This window comes from Drosophila navojoa, chromosome X, assembly GCF_054131105.1.
Source record: "Drosophila navojoa isolate 15081-1374.11 chromosome X, UAZ_NAV_1.0, whole genome shotgun sequence".
Taxonomy (NCBI): Eukaryota; Metazoa; Arthropoda; class Insecta; order Diptera; family Drosophilidae; genus Drosophila; species Drosophila navojoa.
The window spans coordinates 13,985,230-14,009,764 of NC_142895.1; the positions used below are offsets into that span (position 1 = coordinate 13,985,230).

At 42.6% G+C, this 24,535-nt stretch overlaps 1 protein-coding gene and 1 non-coding gene across 7 annotated transcripts in view; one reads left to right on the forward strand and one right to left on the reverse strand.

The window, feature by feature from the left end:
• Dop2R (dopamine D2-like receptor) overlaps positions 1-24,535 on the forward strand; it is an 86,056-nt gene that overhangs the window by 28,331 nt on the left and 33,190 nt on the right. For 5 of the 6 annotated variants that reach the window (XM_089263907.1, XM_089263910.1, XM_089263911.1 and 2 more), the window contains exons 2-4: positions 3,730-3,798; positions 21,358-22,771; positions 23,527-23,717. In XM_089263907.1, coding sequence (XP_089120033.1) covers positions 21,478-22,771; positions 23,527-23,717 — 1,485 coding nt within the window. In that variant the 5' untranslated portion in view covers positions 3,730-3,798; positions 21,358-21,477. The remainder of the gene's footprint in view (positions 1-3,729; positions 3,799-21,357; positions 22,772-23,526; positions 23,718-24,535) is intronic. The other variant, XM_089263908.1, reaches the window with a different exon arrangement.
• Positions 14,808-14,879, reverse strand: TRNAP-CGG (transfer RNA proline (anticodon CGG)). The gene has a single exon. It is a non-coding gene; the product is annotated as a tRNA-Pro (tRNA).

Below are 24,535 nucleotides of genomic sequence, written 5' to 3' on the forward strand. Positions count from 1 at the left end.
CAACAACAACAGCAACAACTGCGAATGTGGCACAAAATGTTGCCAAAAAAAAGAGAGAGTAAAATAAAATAAATAAATAAAAATAAACAAAAAGGAAACAAAATAACAGAATTCAACAAAAATAAAATACAACAAATATTGGGAAATGGCGGACAACGCTTTTCATGAAAACTGTGTTTAGCTTTTCAATACTCTGTATCCAAAAATTCTAAGTTTGGGCATGGGGAGTTTTAGTTGGATGTGATGTGGATTCTATATAGATGCTGATGTCTAACCACGTAAACTCTATGTGGAATTTAAGTGTAATCTAAGCTCCATCTCACTTCTATGTGGAGTATATGTGGAACTCGTGTGGATTCTATGTAGAGTTTTAGTGAGCAACTCGTTGAATATATGTGGATTCTATTCGGAATATTTGTGAAATCCCACAGAGCCTATATAGACTCGTTATGTAAGCTTTGTAGAGTCCACGTGGAATCGATGCGGAATCTTTGTATAATCTCTGTGGACTTTATGTAAAATCTTTGCTTACTTTATGTATAATCCCAGTGGAATCTATGTATAATCTATGTAGGTTCCACGTAGAGTTTAAGTGGAACCTATGTGGATTCCATGTGGAATGTATCTGGATTCTATATATACGATGTGGATTCTATATATAATTAATGTGGATTCTATGCAGAATCTATGTGGAATCTATGTGGAATCAATGTGGAACCTATGTGGAATCGATGTGGAACCTATGTGGAATCTAGATCGACTAAATGTTTAGTTTATGTAAACTCAATGTATGGAGTCTTTATAGAGCCTTGTTGTATTGAATTTTGATAGATGTAAAATCTACTTGGAGTCCCTATGTACCATATGTGGTGTCTAGAGAATCTGTGTGGTATTTTTGTAGAATATATTTAAGATCCATGCTAATTCTATGTGAACTCTATTTGGAATCTTTGTGAAGTCTGTTAAAGCACAATGTAGACTCTAAGGATTCCAGCATGGAATACATGCAAATCTACGTGTAATTTATATGGATGCTATACATAGTATATAGACTTTATACGGACAGTAAGGAGGGTCGATAAAGACCATTTTGATAAAGCCACAAGTTCTCGATTTAAAGTCAGTTTTGTGATTACAGGGTATTTGCCAGCTGGTCAGCGATGCACCGAGCCACTTTGCCAGTTGAGTGCATTTTGTTTTATGCTTGTCGCTGCGGATTACCAACTCGAAAAAGGCGTTCAACTATGCGAAGTTGAAATTTGACTGCGCTCCCAGCATTGGGTATAATATTTCAATTCGTTTCGTTTCCCGAAACAAAGGGACTTTAAAGCGCTGATTGGATTGGAGCTGGTGTGCGTCTGTAACGGGACTGCAAGTCCCCGAGCAGCTGCTAAATTCAGCTGCTACCAATTACGATTTGCGATTACGGCGTACAAAGTGCCCAGCGAGATGAAAGAGAAAGCCAAATGGGCAGCATATGATGGAGACAGAGATACCCCTTACCGAGCCTGATGATATCTGAGAGATACATATATCGCTGCTGTTAATAATTTTTAGCTTATCTCCCGGCTAACATCTTTAGATTTGATTGCTTTAATAGGGCATATGCGCATCAGTAAAACCTTCTAATTTTTAACTGAAAGTAATTCTATGGGACTCTGACTTCATCTTCACAAGCATAAAATTCCTGAAAGCCAATATGCCCAATTCGTTACCCATTATGCAAATATCATTGTATATCATATAGAGCATATACAGCCACAGCATGAATCAATAATTAGGTGAAAGTGAGAATCTGTGTTTGATATTATTTTACCAAATTACTAAGAGCCACATAAAATGCTCAATGCCAAAAGAGAGACTTAAATTTTGGTGGGTGAGGGCGGTTGGCTTGATGGAGAGGCCTCTACACGGGCATGTATCTATATTTATATGTTGTACGTGCTGCAATGCGAGGGTTCTACAATTGGCTCACGGATACATGGATACTGCTCTCGCCTATCTCTCTGTGTGCTACGGCAGTAAGCCCACGAAATGTGGGCAGCATAGGGTATTCAAAGGGGTCCATTGACTTTGGCAGCAGTTAGCAGAGATAAGTGAGGGTGGTATAGAAATGGGATATAGTTAAAAGGATCAATTAAATGGAAGCATTTTAAAATTTGTTACCCTACAGAGTATGCTGTAGCTCATACGACCCGTTGGCTAGTTTATAATGATATGTGAATAATGCCTATAGGGATATAGACAGTGTTGCAGGCAGTCGATATAATCGAATAAATGGGAAAATATTAAATGATGTTCCATTACAAAGTATACGCAAGCTGATACAACCCGTTTGCTTATATGTGATAATATGTAAAAGGTATTTATATCAAACTATATACAGTCATGTGAGATATATACACTGTTGAAGGCAGTGGGAATATATTAAAGTCTGCTGCATTACACCGTATGCAGCAGCCAGGATAACCCGTTTGCGACTATATAGAGATATCTATGTATGTAAAGAGTATCTATATCAACAGGACTGTCTGTGTGGTTATAGAATCTTTAAATGGGATTTAATAGAATCAAATATATGAGAAAATATGCGACATCCGTTGCTTTACAGAGCATGCACAGGTCAATACGACCCGTTTGATAATTTATAATAGCATGTAGATACGATCCATACATATCTAGAGAACTGTCCGTGCGGTTATAGACTCTGTTAATGGGAGTTGATAGAATCGAGTCAGTAAGGATATATGAAAGTCGAACACATTACAGAGTATGCACAAGTCAATACGACACGCTTACTAATTTATAATGATATGTAAGTAGTATCTATATCAGGAGAACTATCTCTGTGGTTATAGAATCTGTAAATGGGATTTGATAGAATCAAATAAATGAGGAGATATGAAACCTCCGTTGCCTTACAGAGCATGCACAGGTTAATACGACCCGATTGATAATTTATAATAATATGTAGATACGATCCATACATATCTGGAGAACTGTCTAACAGCACAGACATTACATATTATATGTAGACCCTGTTATTGAGAGTTGATAGAATCGAGTCAATAAGGATATATGAAACTCGAACACATTACAGAGTATGCGCAAGTCAATACGATCCGTTTACTAATTTATAATGATATGTAAGTAGTATCTACATCAGGAGAACTATCTCTGTGGTTATAGAATCTGCAAATGGGATTTGATAGAATCAAATAAATGAGGAGATATGAAACCTCCGTTGCCTTACAGAGCATGCACAAGTCAATACGACCCGATTGCTAAACTACAATGATGGATAGAAATCAAATCTATATAGGCGTAGGCTGCATTAAGAACCTCTGCTAGCATCAGACAAACTGAGAAGGCATTCATGGCTGCTGCCTTAGAGAGCCTTACTCTGACTTCAGCTGTTCCCTTTGTTTGCAGAGTATTCACCGTTCAATAGAACTCGATTTGCCATTCGTTCGTGTTTACATCTTCTCTTTTATGGGGCCCGTTCTGTTTTGCATATATTTGGGGCTTAACGGCTGCAGTCGCGCATTGTTGGGCAGTAAAAGCAAAGCACATGGCATGATGCGGTGGCCCCTGTTCGAGGCTCTGTGCGGCTCAGCCGCGGCTCAGTCGTTAAACTGGGCCGGCATGAGCAATTGGCGTAAACGGTTAGCTGGCAAAACGGAGTTGATCTGACGACTTATGCGATTATTTCTCTTGTTCTACTTGCAGACGAAATACTTTGGAATTTGCTCGCAGCGCATTGATCGCATCGAACAGAGCCGAAATACCCTGGAATTGGTGAGTATGAGTTGGACGTGTGGACGGTCTGACTGAGCAAGAAAGGACCGGGTGGACTGGGTGGGGCTCGTCTCTCGGGGTTAATTAAAATAAGTAATACACTTTGACAAAATTCCATTTAATCTACTTCGCTTCGAACTCGCCGAGACCCAACAAGAAGCGCCAAATTAATTATGCGCATATTTGTGGACTCAACAACGGGGCCAAAAACAAAACGAGAAAAAGAGTGGAGCCATGGGGAGTTCTGGGAAGGGACAAATGTTCGAGAGGCAACAAGAAGTAGAAGAAGAAGAAGGCAAAAAAGGTTCACTTTGATTTGCATTTTTTGGCGTACTCGAATACGACATTTATGACATTTACCGCAGATTGCGTGGCAGCCGCCCCTGGCAACCGCCGGCCTCTATTAATTACAACAATCCACTACTAATCAGGGCTCCACTGGGCTCCACTGGCCGTCCGCTGGGCTCCCGCCAGTGTTAAATGGACCGCTGAGCCGCATAATTTCCAAGTGCTAAGACGGAAGCTCTACGGCGGAGCATTAAAAGCAACGAAAACAACAACAAACAAGCGAAAAAAAAACCGTAATAATGAAAGCAGAAGGAAGAAGAAGAGGGCAAAATATGGAGAAACATATATGTAGGACATTGAATATAGAGCAGTTGCTATATATACACCTATATGGTTTATAAATATTTGATCAGGTTCCAGACTTGAAGATAGATAATACATATATGTAAATGCCCAGCTTAACTGAGGAATCTCTCTTTAGAGGAAATTGTATATTGATGGAGTAGTTAATACTATATATAGGTATATATGTGTATTCCTCTCTCTATATTCTTCTTTATATATAGATGAAGCAGTTAATATATATGTATATACCTATTTTATATTTTATATTATTTTTGTAGCTATCTTTCAAAAGATTTAAAAGAACCTTTGCTCAAATCTTATAGAAACCAAGTTGGGTTGATTTTGAGACGATTTAAGAAGAGTTCAATAGAAAGAAATTGTAGAAATATTGCTGAAATTATTTGGAAAATATTCAATATGGCGTGAGAGAGTTGTCAACACTCTTTAAACTCTCTCTCTCTCTCTCTCTCTATCTCTCTCTCTTTTTCTCTCTATCTCTATCTCTCTCTCTCTCTCTCTCTCTCTCTCTCTCTCTCTCTCTCTCTCTCTCTCTCTCTCTCTCTCTCTCTCTCTCTCTCTCTCTCTCTCTCTCTCTCTCTCTCTCTTTATCTCTCTCTCTTACTACATTGAATATTTTCTATGTCATTCCAGATATGTTCCCACAATTTTCTTTCTATTCATTCCTCTACAGCTCTCTATTCCTCTGAAGACTTTTTATTTACAATTACTACAATTATTCTAAAAGTCCTTTTTCGGAATTAAGCTGCAGTTGCCTTTGGCCTATTCTCTGTAAACTATAATAGACTATAAACTAAACAGATTCCAGATATTATGTATGTAAATTCTCATATGAGTATGAATTTCATTCTCCAATCCAATACAACTTATATACAAGTTCGAATATAAATGGATAAGTTTACATATATCTATGCATGCTCCACTCAATATACATATATAATTTATCATTCAGGCAGCTTTGTCTCAGTCATTGACAGTTAATGATCGCAGTTTGCATACAGAGTGAAGCTATTTCATGCTCAGCTCATATCTGGAATTGCACTTACCTAAATACCTCCTAGGATCTGTCATTATCTAACAATTGAAGTAGTATGTGAGATACTCTAATCAGACTCAAGCATTCCCCAACCAACTGAGAATCAGCAAGAGATCTCTATATAGAGTAGATATCCTTGGAGTCCAGCAGATGCACAGCATAAATTGCACTTGCAATTTGTCGAGCCAAGTTAATTTGGCTAACTATAATGTATTTATTGTCGTAGCAAGTCGTTTATCAGCTGCCAGAAGCCAGAAAAGTTTTTTTTTAATTTTTTTTTTTGAGCGTGGCAAATGCCATAAAACTGTCTTAAGCTAGCGCAAATGAACGGCACTTGCATTGGGCAAAAGCTCATGGAAGGGACACACACACACACACACACACACGTATATATTGTATATATGTATATATATTTAACGTTGTCCAATATGAGCAACAATAAATTGCCGCAGCTGCCCCGCCCACTCATTAAATATGCATACATGTGCACAACACACGTCTCACGTGTGTGTGTGTGTGTGTGTGTGTAGTGTCTCTCCGTTTAATTCAATAACGCAGCAGCAACTCGTTTACCACGCCCATTACGCCCGCAAAAGGTACAGCGAGAGCAGCAGCAGCAGGAGCAGGAGCAGGAGCAGGAGTAGCAGCAGGACTGGAACGTGCAATCGTTCTGTTCGCAGGACACACGGCCAGGACCTCATGTCACAGCTGCAGCTATCTCTCTGTGTGTGTGTGTGCGTGTGCGTGTGTGTGTGACATGGCAATGTTTTCCACTTGGGTATTGTTCTTGCCCCACCGCCTACCTGCCATCAGCCCCCACCCCTCCCAGTGGCCCCCACGAGCCGCCTGCTGTCTGGCGTTTCATTTTCATGTTTCAGACTTGACGCGTTCGAGCATGTCGAGGCATTCAATTTCTTATTTCCTCGTCTGTTGTCGCATTTTCATGTGGTGTCATGTACTTGTCTCCGCCACTGCCCGACACGCCCCCACACCCACACCGACGCCCACCATCGCTGAGGAAAGTCAATCATTTCGTTGCGTTCGTGTCTTAAGCCCCCGTAACCAGGCAACACTCGGCGCCGGCATTCAGCTCTCTCCGTTTAATGAGAATTTCGGGCTCATTCGTGCATGCCTCAATTTATAATTATACCCTGTAGTCGAGCGTGCGCCCACTCGATTAAGTCAACGAGAATGTTAATTGAACGCATCAATCGAGATGCCTCGTCAAGGCATTGCCTAGGTATTGCCCAGGCATCATGCACACTTACAGGGTAGCTGCTAGTCGAGCTGTGCTCGGAGCTCTGCCGCCTGCCTGGGCTTGCCTGCATCAATAACTACATTTCCCGGCAAGTTTTTAATACGATATTCATGCCCATCTCTATGTGTATGTATGTATGTGTGTCTGTATGTATGCGCATACCCATTAAAATTGTGCAGCATGGGGTGGCTGCGCTCTCGAACTGCTAACTTCACTTAATGCAATTATTGTCAACATCAAATTGATAAAGTGCGCTCCATGTCTCTGCCAATGCTGCTGGGCCCTAAACTGTCGGAGTTTTGTGTGTATAACTGGCCGTAGGTCATGCACCGAACCCCTGCCCCCCTCCCCCCCTCGGCCACAACCTCCTCGGGGTAGGCTGAGAGCTTGCACCTGGAGCGTCCTTCAAAGGGAAAACAACAACAACAACAACAGCGAAATAAAATTAATTAGCAGTTCCGTTCGCATAGAACTGGAACCAAAGCAGATACTTATGGCCACGCCCACGCTTCGCCCGGCCCTTATCGGTAACTGTGCGAAATTTCATAAATTCTACTGGCCCGGCCAAATGTGAATGAAATATCAGCTACTGCAAAGCCGGCAGAAAGTTGAATCGTTAAAAAGCCAAAATGGCATAAAAAAGGGAGAGAGAGAAACCACAAAGAGAGAGAGAGTGAGAGAGAGAGAGAAACAGCAAATGTTTTTGTATGCAAAAGTTTCGTAAAAAGCATTAAAATTTAAAACAAAAACCAAAGAGAGTAAAAGAGAAAGAGAAAGAGAGAGATAGAGAGGGAGAGGGAGAGAGAGAGTGATACAGGGAGAGGGAGAGGGAGAGCAGCGCTCTGGTCATGGTCAAAATATTGAAAATATTTTTCAACAGCTCCCCACCGCCAACCGCCACGGCCGGTGTTAATAATTTGTTTTGTTTTTACCTTGCGGTCGGGGCATTTTTTTTTTTTTTTTATACCATACTTATTCACGAAACTGAAATGGGTATATTGGTTTAGTGGCAGCTAGAAGCTGGGCATGTATAGTCGTGTATAGCCACGTCAGCTGCAGCTGTCGAGATTATTCCGAAACGCCCACTAGAGGCGTGGCACATCGGATATATCGGATAGCAAGCTAGGACCAGTGCTAGAGAGTTGAAGTTTGGAATGTGGACAACACAAATTCAAACAAATATGGCGGCTATAACAGATATACGCCCATGGTGGGCGTGGCAAATCGATTTTACGATCCTATGAAGATCGATCAAACACCAAAGTCTATTGAGGGCGTGGCAAATGGGGAAAATGAAGCGGCCAGCGTTTGGTCTGTGAAGGAGTATTAGGCAGTCGAGTAAGCCCGATTTTTTTTTTCATTTTTTTTTTTTTTTTTTTGGTTTACGTTTTTTGTTTTTGTTTTCCCGGCCGAGCCCAAAATGTTAATAATTGGCATTTCTCTGTTATGGATGGAAGAAAACGGCCTCTATGTGTGTGTGTGTGGGTGTGTGTGTGTGTGGGTGTGTGTGCGCCTGGACGAAGGGCGCTACATAAATTGTTTCGGAAATTACAATTGTACCGCTAGGTCACGGCATCGCTCCTGCTGACTGTTGACCATTGCTCGACTTCTCGACCGCGCGATTGATTACAGTTCATTTCATTTCAGGGCATTGTTATGCCCTGTCCCCCCCTCCACCCAACCCCCGCCCCAACGATTGCCCTTTTTGGGGATATGCTTAAACTCCGTTGGCCAGCTGCATGTGGATTTTTTATTGAATTTCATTTTACATATATATGTTTATATATACACCTACACACACATACATATATACACAATGCGTATGTACATATGTGTGTATATTTATTTGTGAACTTTCATTCAGCGCATTGTTTTAATATTTGCTCTGCTGCGCCAATATTATTGTTGAGATTTCTCATTTTTGGCCATTTGCTTATTGCGTTTTTAATATCCCGAACATTTTTGCTGATTCAGTTGGAGTTTGAAATTCATTTTCGAATTTCCTTTCGATTATAATAATAAATGCTATTTGTGAAGGCAATTTCGTTTCATATTTATTATTAAAGGGGGAAAAAGAAGAAGAAATCAATTGAATTTGCTTGTAATTACAGTTTGACATTGTTCTACACCTACTTTTTTTTATTCTATTTATATATATACATAATATTAATTACATACATATATACATAATATTTATACATAATATTAATTGATTATTCACGTTTATAGATTTATTTCTTAATATTTTGTAATTATATTTAATAAAATATTATTTTTTTTATTTTTTAATTTTGTGTCTTCTTTATACACTTGTAATTATTTCATATATTTATATATTTCTGTCTCTTTCACACTGTGTATACATACTTCTGTATTGCTACTGTTAAGTTATCAGCAGCGTCTCTTTTCCAATGTCACCCAATTCACAATTGTCTCTCACAGCTGCAGTAGTATTAGTGCCAGGCTAAGCGCTAGCTCATGCTGTAAAGTTGTGTTGGTAAAATGTTATCCGGTTGAGTTTGCGTCTTGGCTAAACGCTTCTCATTTCTGTTGTGTCTGCTCCAATTGTCAGTCCTTCAGGGAGAGAGCGAGAGAGACAAAGATAGCTGTTGCTGTATGCAGACTTTGATAGCTACCAAGTGAGAGCGAGATGGCTATTGTAACTAATGCGACAGGCTTCAGTCGCCCCTTTTCGCTCTCACTGGCATTTGATTGGCAATAAACAAAGAAAAATTGATTGGGAATTATAATTCTGGATAATTCCGAATAAAAGGGAAGCACGGGAACTTGGTAATTTCGTTTCGTTATAAAAATAAAAAATCATAACAAAGGGTGAGAAAATTGACACAAATCCGACATACATTTATAAATATTCATGTCATGGAACAATCTTGATCAGCCAAATGAACTAATGCAATTAAACAGATTTATGTGATTTTCATTACGTTACGTATATGTGTGTGCGTGCGTGTGTGTGTGTGTGTGTGTGCGTGCCTTGGCCAAACTATATATGTATACAAATACGCAATGGTAGCTGTAGTATGTATGTTTAAACCACTTGCTGTGATTGTTGGGTTACCCAACTTTGTTTGGCCTCCACCATCGAGCCGCTGAACCACCAACAGCCCTGCCCCGTCCCGCCCTTGAGTGGTGAACACGCCCTTTGGCTAAATTGCGTAATGGGTTTTGCGTATTATGCGCATTTAATTGGAGTTTTTGTTGTTCTGGCATCGCTTTGTGTGTGCGCGGAGCCCCAGACAAATGCGCGTTAAATTGAATAAGCTGCAATAATTGCATAAGTTTGATTAGTTGGATAAGTGGTTTCATTTCGGCCCAAAACGCTCGAGCGCCAGCAGCCCTTTTGATAGCGCCAACAACTTTTACCGTTAAATGAGCCAACAAATACACTACAACAACAACAACAACAATGCAGAAATATTTTGGTATTTTATTGAGAATTCTCTCAATTGAAATATTGAAAGAATTCAGATCGACTGAGAAGATATTCAGATTCAGTAAGAGAGAGAGAGAGAGAGAGAGAGAGAGAGAGAGAGAGAGAGAGAGAGAGAGAGAGAGAGAGAGAGGGCGAATAATAGAGAGACGGGAAGAGAACGGTGCGAGAGAGAGAGAGAGAAAGAGTGAGTAAGGTAGATTTAGAGAGGGTGAATGAGAGTAGGAGACAGGGAAAGAGAGAGGGTGAGAAAGAAAGCGAGATTGACAGTGAGACAGAGGTAAAGAGAGAGAGAGAGAGACAGAGGCAGAAAGAGAGACGGACGAAGTGATTGAAAGAGACAGAGAGAAAGAGGATGGGAAAGAGAGAGAGACATAGATAGAGGACCACAGAGAGAGAGAGAGAGATAGAGAGTGAGACAGCGAGAGACTGGGTGAGAAGAGAGAGCTTTAATTGCTTGCTAGAAATGTGTCTATTGCTTATCATATGACAGAGTGAGATAAATGTTGGAGGAGAGATGACCTAAAACTATTTTCCATTTCATTTCATATTTACACTCAATATTAATCCAACTTAGACTCAACGTTGATAAAGTGTCTCGGCTCGCCATGCAAATCATATTGGAGATGAATTTGTGAAGGGCTTAATTGAATGGGGCGAGTGAGACCAGAGAATGGATGGCTCCATGCCATCTATTGTGCGATAAGACTCTTACCGGCCGTTATCTCAGGTCGGCTGGATGGGCGAAGGGGAGGGGGGATGGGGTAGATCCCGCACCTTTCGACTAATTTGCGTCTGATTACTCGGCCAGCGATGCCGATGCCGATGCCGTGCACGAAACTGTGGAGCAGCGACGTAACGTCGGCATCATAGCGGTACATTTAATTGTAGGCTGAACACTAAAGCAGACATAGGTGCACAGGACATTGGCAGGATGGGTGAACGCTGAGGGGGGGGAGGGGGGGGGGGGGGAGGCTGGGAGTTTGCCCTGGGCGCATGTATTTTTAGTGGCATCTAATGAAGTTGCCCACTCGCTGCTGTTGGCGCCACAAGAAGCAGGAGGCAGCAGCCGGAGCAGGAGCAGGAGCAGCCAGCGGCTGAAAAAGGCGAATGCTGAAGGTGGGCGGGGCTGGGCTGGGCTGGGCTGGGCTTAAGGGTACACGCCATGCAACACCAGCTGTCTAGGACCCTCATTTATTTTCACTTTAATCAAAGCGAACGAACCAAGGGCAACGACAGAGGACGGCGACAGACGGCGCAGGACTCGGCTGGGCCAACGTTTGCTGAACAAATTTGGCTGCCATGCCCAAAAGAATTGTAAAGCGTAAAATAACAAAGACAAGGAAGAGCAAAAGTAAAGGCAGCGGCAGAGCAGAAACTGTATTAGTAGATGTATTTTACACGTTATCCTTTCAGCTGCTGTCCTCTCCCCCACTCTTTCTGTGTGTGTGTGTGTGTGTGTGTGTGTGTGCTGGTGTTGTGGCTGGAGGCTTTGGCGTGGGACGATGCTAAACAAAAGCGCAACAGCCGCGCCGAGCACGGGGCGGACTGCGGCAGCTAGATGAAAAAGTAAGCTAATTAGTTAATGAAAGATATTTTCCATTGTCTGCCAAGGCACTGGCACTGGCACAGGCACTGGCACTGGCAGAGGCGCACTGGGCGTGGCACCTTGGCACACTGCAAAATGGCGGCAGCATTGATTAGATGGCTCGATCCGAGCAGCGTGCTCCAACGACTACAAAAAACAAAAAAAAAAAAAGGAGCAGAACACAAAACTGAAACTGAAAACAAAACAAAATATTCTCTTAGAGCAGGGCTTAGCCCTTAGCAGGGCTACGCTCGGCTTAGTTCTTTGCTGCGGCTGCTAGTCCTACTCCTGCTCATGCTCCTACTCCTGCTCCTGCTGCTGCTGTTGAAGCCAATCCCGGCAAAGGCTAACCCGCCGCATGTCCATTGTCCGGCAATTGTGACCTTTTCGCCAGCCCGTTAAAACCATGCACCCCTCTCCGACCCTCTCCGACCCTCTCCGCCCCTCGCCCGCTCCGAGCTGCCACGTCAATCGTGTTGGCCTTTGTTTGCCAATTTCGCCGTTCGCTGCTCATTTTCTGCCACTTTCTTTGTGCCGAGGCAGCGCTGCTGCTGCTGCATAATTCCGCAGCGTCTTTCCACTCGCTGCGCTCTGCACCCCTCTCTGGCCACGCTCACTCTCTCCATCTCCCTCTCCCCTTCTCCCCTTCGCTCACGTTGCTCATTTGCGTGGTCAGCGGTGGCTGGCTGCACCCTTTTGTGATGCAAAATGTTTTGCTTGAATAAATTATGAGCTTTAAGGGCCAGCGCCGTGCAGCCCATTGTGCTCCAGCCGCAATAAGTCGTTGCCTTTAAAGTGCTGTCCAGCCAATAAGAAATGATATATATTTCTATTTGCCTATTTATTTATTTATTTATTTATTTGTTTACTTATTTGCTTGTTTGTTTGTTTGTTGTTGTTGTTGTTGGTGTTGCTGTGATCTCTTCGCCTCACTTGGCTTGGGTTAAAACTAGCCAACACTTCAAGTTCTCTCAGCAAGCATTTGCATCTTGTTTATCTCTTTAATCTGGGTTCCTTCAGCAATTCATTGTCATTCTGGCTTTGGGGATACATCAAAGACTTAAGCCAACTTTTATTCGTGACTAATTAAAAACACTGTAAAGTCTCAGAGACATATAAGAACTATTATTACATTTCAAACTTTATTCATATATAAACATATAAAAAACAAAATTCTTTCAGTTTTTTTTATTTAATTTTTTTTTAGGCATATAGCATATACACATATTTATATATTAAAAATATTCTTGTTGTATTTATTTATTTATTTATTTTTTTTTTTTTTTTTTTTGTATATATACATTTATTTATTTACTTTTTTATTTTTTTTATATATTTTTTTTAGGAATATAGTATATACACATATTTATATATTAAAAAAATTTTTATTTATTTATTTTTTTTAGGTATATATAAATTTATTTATTTACTTTTTATTTTTTAAATATATTTTTTTTAGGTATATAGTATATACACATAATTATATATTTATATATTTAATAATTTTTTTTTTTTAGGTATATATAAATTTATTTATTTACTTTTTTATTTTTTGAAATATTTTTGTTTAGGTATATAGTATATACACATATTTATATATTAAACAAATTTTTAATAATTTTTTTTTTTAAGGTATATATAAATTTATTTATTTACTTTTTTATTTATTTTTTTAATATATTTTTTTTAGGTATATAGTATATACACTATATACACATATTTATATATTAAAAATATTTTTATTTATTTATTTTTTTTTTAGGTATATATATATTTATTTATTTACTTTCTTATTTTTTTTTTTTTAATTTATTTTTTTTTAGGTATATAGTATATACACATAATTATATATTAAAAATATTTTTATTTATTTATTAATTTTTTTTAGGTATATATACATTTATTTATTTACTTTTTTATTTTTTTAAATATATTTTTTTTAGGTATATAGTATATACACATATTTATATATTAAAGATATATTTTTGTTTACTTATTTATTGTTTTTTTAGGTATGTATACATATATATTATTTCTCCATATAAATATATTTATATACTATTTATATTATATTTATACATACATATATATATATACCATTTCTTTACATCTGCATACTCTGCCTATCCTCATATATACTATTAAAATGCCATCATATACAATTTCTCTATATACAGCTACAATCTATACTCGACTACAGTCTATATCCATATATACTCTGCTTATCTTATGGCTTATCTCTCCAATTTTTTGCGAAAAATTCAACCCATTTGCCAATTGCTTATCTTGCTCGCCGATCGCCGCATGCGGCTTTTGGCATAGATTAGAGCAGGACAGCCACATGAGTTAGAGTGAAATGGCAAGACTTTAACGATCAGTGAGAAAGGCTTGGCTGAAATGTGTTTAAGCTTGACTTGTTCTTAGAGCTTTCAGCTGCTGCTGCAGACGGCGTGGAAAATTGAGCGTGCGATTTGGCTTTGTTCAGCGAAAGCGCGAACAACAGAAAGCGCGACAATAGCTCAAGCAAATAAAGATTGAAAAATGCTAAAGGGGTGAGGCATAAAGGCGACGATGGGTGGGGCTAAATGCCGTAAAGCACACGCAAATACATAAATATATATATCTATATGTATACAGACAGACATGGCTTACCGTCTGCATATATGTATTTTTATAAGCCACAATGTATATAGGGCATATATTAATATATATACATATAGTATATATATTTATATGTGTGTATATGTATATATAACATCAATGTGGACGACGACGACGACAACACTTCTGGTTCATTGAAGCATAAGAAATTCTCGAATGAATCGCTCCGTTGACGCTTGAGTAGACTTGAAGCGATAAGCGGTTTTTGCGCCATATACAAAAATATATTCTGCGCTAGTCGCGCATCCGTTTGCTCGCCACCCGCCAGGACCGAATGGCAATAGCGAACAGAAAAAAATAAAAATAAATAAAAAATAAAAGAGTAAAAAAAGAGGAAGAGGCGCGTCGCCGCTCCTCTCTCATTGGGCTCGTCCGGGAGTTGAACCCGGGACCTCTCGCACCCGAAGCGAGAATCATACCCCTAGACCAACGAGCCGTTGCTCAGGCTCATCGTAAATTTAATTTAAGTGAGGTGAGCGAAGCGTAGATAACAATGGAATACAGAGAGAGGGAGAGCGAGAGAGCGAATGAGTGTGAGAGCGAGCTGATCGCAGTGCGAGCTGTCGCATTGGTCGCATTACTCATACGCCATGTTAGCCGAAACTTAATACATAAATTTCAATTGCTGGCACGCAAGACGCCTGGGACTTGTGGCTAATAGAAACCAAAATAACCAAATGTCATGCTGACTCACAGCAGCAACAACAACAAGAACAACAACAATAGCAACACTAGTAACAATGGCAACAACAACAGTAATAATAATATGTTGGCCCCTTGTCAATGGTGGACAGTCGGACGTGCGTCTCGACTCGACTTGACTCGACTCGATGGCTGCCCACCTGTCCGCCGCCAGAGTCGCACCGTTCCGTCCCGTGCGGCTTCTGTTTATTGACAGTTGTCAGGTGTTTTTGAGATGGGCGCTTCAAACTTTTGCCACTGTCAAATGGCTTGGCCCAGTGTTGATTGCGTTTTGGCGGACGTCGCATGGCTAACGAGCATATGTTGTGGGTCGGGATCAGGGCCGCAGCAGCATCCCCATCATAAAATTTATTTAGCGGCAGCTGCTGCTCACACACACGCACACGCACACACATGCGGAGTGGCCTAGCCAAACTCGGGACAGCTCGGTTGCGCCTTCAGGGCTAAATGTGTCCCAGTCGCATGCACGCGCTAACTAAATCGGAAACCAATTTGCTTATCGCAGCAACCCTATCAGGCAGGAGCAGGCCAATGTGTGCGTGTGTGTGTGTGTGGGCGCTGGCGTCAACTCAATTTGAGCCAAATACTGTAATCGTGCCACGAAATTCCGCACGTCGCGACGTCATCATAAATAAATACATAAAATTGTGAAGCGACGCAGTGCAGCAAAAAGCAGCAACAAAAAGCTGGCAAAAAAAAAAAAAAAGAAAATATAACAAATTAATTGCTAACAAATGCCATGGGGCCCTGGCAATGGCAGTGGCAGTGGAATTTACGACGGCAGCCGGGGCCAGCGGGCCAGACTCTCCCTTTGGCAACCTTGAGCCGTGGGCCACACGTGAGGCAGCTGCAAACATTTCCTGCTCTTTGCTGACAAACTTTGGCTCAATTGTTACGGCTTACTTTATACGTGTGTGCTGCTGTGTGTGTGCTGGTGTGTGTGTGCTAAGTCGCGTGCTCTGAGCGCCGCCAATGGCGTCGAAAATAATTACACTTGCTGATTTATTGAGTGTCGTGGTTATTGTGGCTGGCAGAGAAGAGGAAGAGTGTGAGTGTGTGTGTGTGTGTGTGAGCTATTCTACTCCCGTTCCCTGACAGCTCATCTGGCCTGGCCTCCACTTCGAGCATGTTGTAAATGAACCGCGACATTGCGATTGCTGCAATGTCATACTCTAGCGACTCTCGAGTGTCGAAAAGTTGTTGGAAGCAAAGTCTCAAGCAATTAGTTTTGCCTAAGAGACAGAGGGAGAGAGAGAGAGAGGGAGAGAGAGAGAGAGGAAGAGACACAGAGAGAGAGAGAGAGAGAGAGAGGGCTTACAGAGCAAAATAGCTGATGTAAAGTCACATATGAGTGATATGAAAACCTTTGATTGAGTTCCACGAAAGATTTCCCTGAATGATTTCCTTATCAACTACTTAGAAATTCTCTTTAATCTCTGCTTGAACGGGACGGGCGTTGAGTTACTTCAGCTGAAGGAAAACACACAGATTTGATGTTGAGTCTCATGGAACTTCTATGAAATACTTTGAGTTCCTTGAATGACTTCTTTAGTCTTGAACTAAGGAATGGTAGTAATATAAATGTTAATGGTAGTAATATCCATGTAAAAAATTCTATAATTCAACAAGATCTATAGTATATATATATATATATATAAATAATGAAAAGTCGTATATGTGTGAATTATATCAAATTATTTGATTGAGTTTCGTAAGAGCAAAGAAAATTTCCTTAGACTGTGGATGGTAAGCAACAGAGAGATTCCTTTGGCTTGTAAATATCTAATCTATTTCTACCGAAATCTATATCTATAATGAAATCGCCTATGAATGATGACTGATGACTGATATGAAACCTTTGAATTGAGCTACTTGAAGTAGGGATAGCCTAGGAAAGTTTTCTTTCGGATGGAAAGTGTCAAAAGTGCCACGAGTTAGGGATGATAGAAAACTATTCAGCTGGCAAATGTATCTAATTAACTATAACTAAGTAGCTATATCTTGGTATATACATCTTCATATATGTATACATTCCTTTATAACAACCTCCTCGCAGTTGTTTAGCCAGCAACTAGAACTCAATAAGCAGCTCAGTCCAGGCCAGGCCAGGCCAGGCGAGCTCGGGCAAGTGCTAAAGTATTAGGCGAGTGGTCTATGCCCATATGATTTGGCAATTGGCTGGGCGAGTGCCGAGCAGCAGCAGCAGCAGCAGCAGCAGCAGCAGAAGCAGGAGCAGCAGGAGCAGCAGCAGCAGCAGCAGCCATAATAATAATGTCATTAGTATGCCTACAATGCTGATTAGTATGGCGGGGAGACAAAAACAATGCCGGGCCAGCAACAAACAAGTCTAAATTATGTGGTCGCATGTCGAGCTGCGGATGTGGATGCGGATGTGGATGGGGATGGGGATGCGGATGGGGATGGAAATGTCGATGGTCTGGGCCATTTGAATGGGGTGCCAGCGACAGGAAATGACACTCTTGCTCTTTGTTGTTTGGCCATGGCCATGCCACGCCCAGGGGCCGTGGGTTAGCCCCGGGCGCATAGGCCGAGCCACGGGTTATCCGCAGTATTTTTCGATTTTCGCATGGATTGCGTGCGGCCGTCGCATATTCAAAATCATCGCTCAAGCGAAAGTGAAATTAATTACACGACTTCAGCTCGGCTGGGAATTGTGTGTTCGAGCTCTTGGCATTGTTGCCTTCTCTTCATCTTCATCTTCATCTACGTCTTCATCTGCTCCTTCTTCGTCTTCTGCTTTGACTGTTACTGCTTATTCGTCTTCTTCTACTTCTAATGGCCATTTGCTGTAGTAATTAATGAAAAAGGCAACCAAAACACTCACACACACACATACACACGCACACACACACACAGAGTCAAGTGCAGCTCTGTATTGGGTCTGTTGGCTCTCGCTTTGGCCTTTCCTTGGGCCACTTGTGATTTGCTCTAGCTCTTCTTCTTCTTCTTCGTCGCTCGCTTTTGCGTATTGCGCCAAAATTTCATTAGAGCCAACAATTTGCTCATTTCTTTATTTGAACCAGGCCCTGCCGCTGGCTCCCATGCTGGCCATGGCCAACGGCCCCGGCTACTGGCAGCTGGCAGCTGGCACGGATTTTGAGTGGCACGTCTCTGTGGCAGCCACAACACGGCATCTGCACTATCTTGCGGCATCTGCATGTGAGTCGCAACAAGACACAAATAAAAGCACTCCACGCCCGAGCAGGAGACGGCGGCACGCACATCTCGACACGTTTACGATCGTATTATGCGCCCATTTGACTAGACATTCTGACACGCGGATGCTCTGGAATTAACTAGATATACATATATGTATAGATAAATGTACACACATACATACATACATGTATATACATACATGTGCATGTATTACTTTTGTATTAGATTCCGTTCCAAGCCGTGCAAACATTCTGTGCGTCGTTCAATAATTGGAAATGAAAAAATATTCTACTTCAAAAAGGAAAAACAAGGAAGAAAATCAAAAGCTATTTTTGATGGAAATGAATGTCAACAAAGCAAATAGATAGTCTATTATTTTTCTAGGTTCTTAGTATGTTATCAACTATATAAAAATACTCTGTGGAAAGCGAACAGAAGGGCATATTAGTTGTGCGAAAAAAAGATCGATGGAAAGGAGAGAGGGAGTGATGTAGAGAGTGAGAGAAAGAGATGAAATGGGAGAGGAAAGTGAAAGATAGAGACAGTGAGAGAGGAGATGGAGGTGAGAGACAGAGAGAGAGAGAGAGAGGGTGAGAGAGAGAGAGATAGACAGAGACAAATTGAGAGAGAGATAGAGAGATAGAGAGAGAGCGACAGAGAGAGAGAGAGAGAGAGATAGAAATATGAGAAATTTTCTCAGTCCTCTCTTTTCCTCCATCACTCTATTAAAATAAAATGTGCTGAAATTAGATTATTTTCTTAATTTATTTTCCCGATTTACTATACTATAGTACACACACACACACATGCATAAGCAAACTCCATCAATTGAAATCTTGGGCAATTCTTTCAACAATTTTCCATTATATTTCCAATGCCAGCTGCTTCTTCCATTCTTCCAGTTCCAAGGGGCCCTCAGTGGTTAGTGCTAATTTATATCACTCCGAATTATCTGCGAAATCAGCGGACAATCGACTGCGGCTCATTTGCTTTCGAGTGCTGAGACTCGCTGCACTAGGGCTGGGGGATGGGTGTGGGCGTGGCTGCTGCTCGGGCTAGAGCAGCAGCTGGCTGGACGAAATGGGAAACACGTTGCCATTAGGTGCTCACTCGATGCTCTCGGCCTGATTAGAGCACAATGAGCCAGCTCTTAATTATGGGCCAACGCCTAAGCAGGCTTTAATCAGCGCCAATTGGCAAATACAAAAGCGCAAATTGTAAAGTGTGTGTGGCGCTCTGTGGAGGGGAGAAGGGAGAGAGAGAGAGAGAGAGAGAGAGAGAGCTGGGTGCGGGGAGGACAAATGGACGTAGCCAGGGCACCCTTCATCTTCCTGCTTCTCATCTTCTTCTTCTTCTTCCTCTTCTTCCGCTTCCATCCATGCCTCAGCCGAGTTGAAAGCAGCCAAGACAGTTAGTTCAGTTGGCTCGAATGGCTGGGCCGCGACACATAAAAACCTTTTGCTAACTTAATTAAATTATACAATTTTCGTTCGGCGCTTTTTGTAGAATAATTGGCAATAAATTGATTAAAGGGTAATTAAACGTGCGGGGGCCGGCCAACTACAGAGATGGATAGATAATTGCATTGGCGCAAAAGGCAGCATTAAATAAAGCGAACTCTCTCGCTCACTCACTCCACCTGTCCTTCTCTCTCTCTCCACCTCTCTCTCTCTCTCTTTCTCTTTCGCTGTCTCGCTCGCAGTGCGCTGCGATTTAAATGCAATTGCAATTAAACATGCGTGCAACGCAGCAGGAGGCGCCTCCAGCTGTGCCCACGTTGCTTCCTGCCAATATTATTAATATTTAAAGTAAATCGCCCACAGCAATCGATCAATCAAGCGCAATAACAATAACCTTTCTCCCCTCTCCCCTCCTCTTTCGCATTCTCTTGTTATTCGTCTTCTCTTTTGATTTTCTTTTTTGTTTTTCTGTAAACCAATTACACATTTTACAATTAATTTTAGTTGTTTATTAAATAAACGAAGCCCTTGTATGGCGATGCGGGGTATTTAAGCAGGTGGATATATGAATACATGCAAGTGTGTATGTATGCATGTGTTATATGTGCTACTGTTATATGTGTGTGTAATTAATATTATAAAACTCAAGTTTACACGCTAAATGAGCAAGCTGAGATGGTGGGAGTTATATATATTTACTAAGACTATACATACATATGCATCACACACATACATGCACATGTAGGTAGATATATAAAATAAGTATATGAGCATCATTGCTCCCATATAACAGTTGACCATCGTTGACGTGCTGTTCGTGAAATTGAGTGAGAATATCATATTCACTCTCTTTCACTCTGAGCAGGACACTGTTAAAAGACACACGCTCTCCACACTCAATCGTGGAGCTAAAGAGTTCAGTTCTTTTCGTCTATGTTAACTGTGGTTGAACTATTCAAGCGATGAGGCTCGCTCAACGAACGCTATTTGTGGAGAGATATGTACGATTAATGTTCACATTTGCTCGCATGTAACTCAAAAAGCAATGTAAACGCTCTCCACTCACGTTCACTTGCAAATCCACACACAGTTAGCGAAGACAACAACCGCTCACATACCAATGCATAGACAAAAGACTTTTTGCTTCATTTCACTCAACCAAGCAGAAGGCGAATAACTAGAGGGGAAGCGAACAACAACAAAACGGTAACGAGCCGATCGCAAGAGCCGTTGAAATCGGCTGTTCGCTCTGAGTCATTTCGCAGAGTGTGAGTGAGTAAGAGGCACTAACGTCTGTGCTTATGTACGTACATATTTACAGACATAGCGAAACGGTCAACGGTTATTTGAGAGATGTGCTGAGCATAAGACTTTGAGTCACACGGTTCGTAAATGAAGATGACTTTCAAAACTTGCTTAAATAAATAAATACATAAATATTTCTATATATAATTATAGTCTTTATGTTAATATATCTTATATTAATATTACATTATGCTTATACTAATAGTAGTAGTCTACATTACTCTAATGTTAATTGCTTCACTTATATTTCCCTTTTCGCATTTGCAGAATGTGGCAAACATGCAGCGGAAGCCTTGCGTTGGCGTGCAGCGTGCGGCGTGCTCTACGCTTCTAGGTGAGCCCCACTAGGGCGACAGAGCGAGCGGTCGAGGCGTGGCCAGCAGCGGCATGATGGCTGCCCTTGCCTCAGCAGCCGGCGTCGCTGTGGTTCTGCCGGCAGCGACAGCGGCAGCTGCTGCGGCAGCAACAACCGTGCGAGCAACAGTTGCCAGAGCGACAGCGACAGCAACAACAACAGCTACAGCAACAACAAAAACAATAACAACAACAACATCGCTGGCGGGCAAGTTGCTTGGCCATGTGCACAATCGCACGACCGAATTGAATGTGGAAGGCGTGGCAGAGGCGGAGCCTCGCGACGAGCCGGATGGGCTGGGGATATTGAGTGGGAGTGGGAGCGACAACGAGAGCCTGGACATGGGCATGGGCATCGGCAGCACCTCGACGCCCAGCAGCTATCTCTCCCTGTACGACGAGGTGGCCAGCGCCCTGGACGAGACGCAGGCGGCCGAGGACGCCGGCTATGCGCTGATTGATGACATCAGCGAGTGGCTGCTGGGCGCCGCCGCCGCCGGCGGCAACAATCTCAGCCTGAGCAGCGAGCTGACATCGTCGAGCCCCACCGGCAGCAGTGTCAGCAGCAGCTTCAACGAGTCCCTCAGCTGGCTGACCCTGGACATGGCCGATGTACAGAACAGCACGCTGTCCAGCCTCAGCAATGCCAACAGCAGCAGCAGCGCGAGCAGCGGCGGCAGCAGCGGCGGCAGCAGCAGTAGAGGCAGCCATCTCGAAGGCAATGGCGAGGACGAGGCGGGCGGAATCTATGCGCTGCGTAATTTTGTGGAGCAGCAGCTGAATGGGGAGTCGGCGCAGGATGCGCAGGATATCGCGCTCATCGACAGCGCCGAGGAGAGCGCGCTCGAGAATGTCGCCGACGGCGAGGCGGACTACGGCGTGCTGAGCGGCTTCGGTGGCGGCAGCCTGGACGCGGAAGTGGATGCCACCAGCGAGCTCCTGCGGCGCACAGCGACAACGCTAACAAATCGGACGACAGTCGCCTCCGGCTACGATGCGAACGCCGTCTGGCTGAGTGGCGCTGGCGCCCAGGCAGCCGGTGCTGCGGGTGGCGTTGCCGGAGAGCGCAGTGTCGGCGGCGATGGCGGTGCTGGCGCCAGCAACGGCGGCAGCTCCTTCATGCTGCTGCTCGAGAACTTTAACGATTACTTTCCCAACTACAATGGCAGCACGGTTTCGGGCACAACGGTCGTCGGCGCGACCAGTACGGCCAGTACGGGCCTCCTCGACCAGAACCTGACCAGCCTGTACTTTGAGAACTATCGCACCAATTGCACGAATGCAACGCTGAATCTGACAACGGAATCGTGCCATGAACTGCGAATCGGTGAGTACTAGAGGAATACTTGCGATAGAGATGAACGTAGTCCGATTGGACTTAGCAATCGATAGCTAAAGCTCGATAGCTGGCTGGCAATCATTGAGCCTGCTCCATCTGAGGCTCTACTCTGTAGACACTTGGCCTGCGTATATATAGACAGTCCATCTACCAAGTCTTTATATTCTTTGAAGATCTTCATGAGATTAAAGAACCTAGACAGAAATACCCTCCATTCCATCCAATTCAATGGAGCAAGAAGCATTTGTATAAATGGATAAGCTGCCTGTTGAATGAGCTCAAGAACTTTTGCTGTCCATTACTATCGATTATTATCGATAATAATCCTCGCTTCTCTATGCCAGCATAACATGCTAATACATCCATACATCTCTCTAATATCTCTCAGCTCAGAATACTTTGAACTGTTTCAACATGAAGTCAAATGAAGTTGAATTTCAGCTTTGCCTTCAGACTTTAATATCGAAAATAAAAATCGATAGATTTCGATTTGCACAACAACAGAAAAAGTGTTTGTAAATTCGTTTTGCCTTCTAGCACTCTCTCAGCCCTTGGGCTCTGCTCTTTACCCGTTATACGGTACACAGCAGGCATCATGCCCTCACAGCTCGCTCGAGTGTGCGGAATACATTTGCGGCCCCCACATGGAGCCGTGGGCCGCATACGTTTGCATAACATTAGCACGCCCCGTCTGTTGCTGCTTGCTAACGTATTCTAATAATTGTTTCTCTCTTCTCTTGCAGTGGACCACAATTATTGGGCGCTCATCCTGATCCTGTTTCCGATCCTGACGCTCTTCGGCAACATTCTCGTCATCCTCTCCGTCTGCCGGGAGCGATCGCTGCAGACAGTTACGAATTATTTTATAGTATCATTGGCCATTGCTGATCTGCTGGTCGCCGTAGTCGTAATGCCGTTCGCCGTCTACTTTCTGGTAAGTGTCCTCGCCGCACTCCCGATTCCTGTCAAAATGCAAAATTGCCCTCCATTTGCGTTTAATTTTATCAAGTGTCTGGGGGCCATCTAATAAATAAACGTGCACATAAATAACGGTCAGCACGGCGAGCTTGCTTAACGTAGTGATAAGGGGTCGGGGCGCTTGGAGGGGCCGTGGGGCGTGGCGAGGCTTTTTAGTAAATTGCGGCCATTCAAGCAATAACATTCAATTTTTGGCGGCCCGGGCTTATAAATCAATGTATGCATGTGTGCGCACAGCCCAACAAAAAAAGTACGGCAAAACGAGAGAGAGAGAGAGAGAGAGAGAAGGAGCTAGCCTTGGCCCGGCTGCCTGCACGCATTTCCTTTGACTTAAGTCGATGTAGCTGTCATTCCGAATGATTGATTGTTCGATTGACTGACTGACTGCCTTCCCGGCCTATCGCTGTTCGTCTGTCGTCGTCCTCATCCGTTCGCCTGCTGCGTCTGCTACCTGCTGCCAGACAGCACGCAGTCCTCTTCTTCCTCTTCTCCCATTGCCTCGTGCTCTGACAGATTAATAGATACTCCATTTCACGGAAAACAATTTTCCTATGCCCAAACTCTTTTTCCCATTATTAAGCGTTCCATTAGCTTTAAGAAATTTACAGCATCACATTTTTGTATGCATATTTAAATCAGCTTAGAGTTAGGTTTCAAGCTAAACAAAAAATGTACACCTGAGTTCAGAAACCAGAAGGTGATAAACAAAATACGAGCTGAGCTGAGCTGAGCGGATTGAGCGTCGATCTCGGGAGATATAAGAGCTAGAGACTT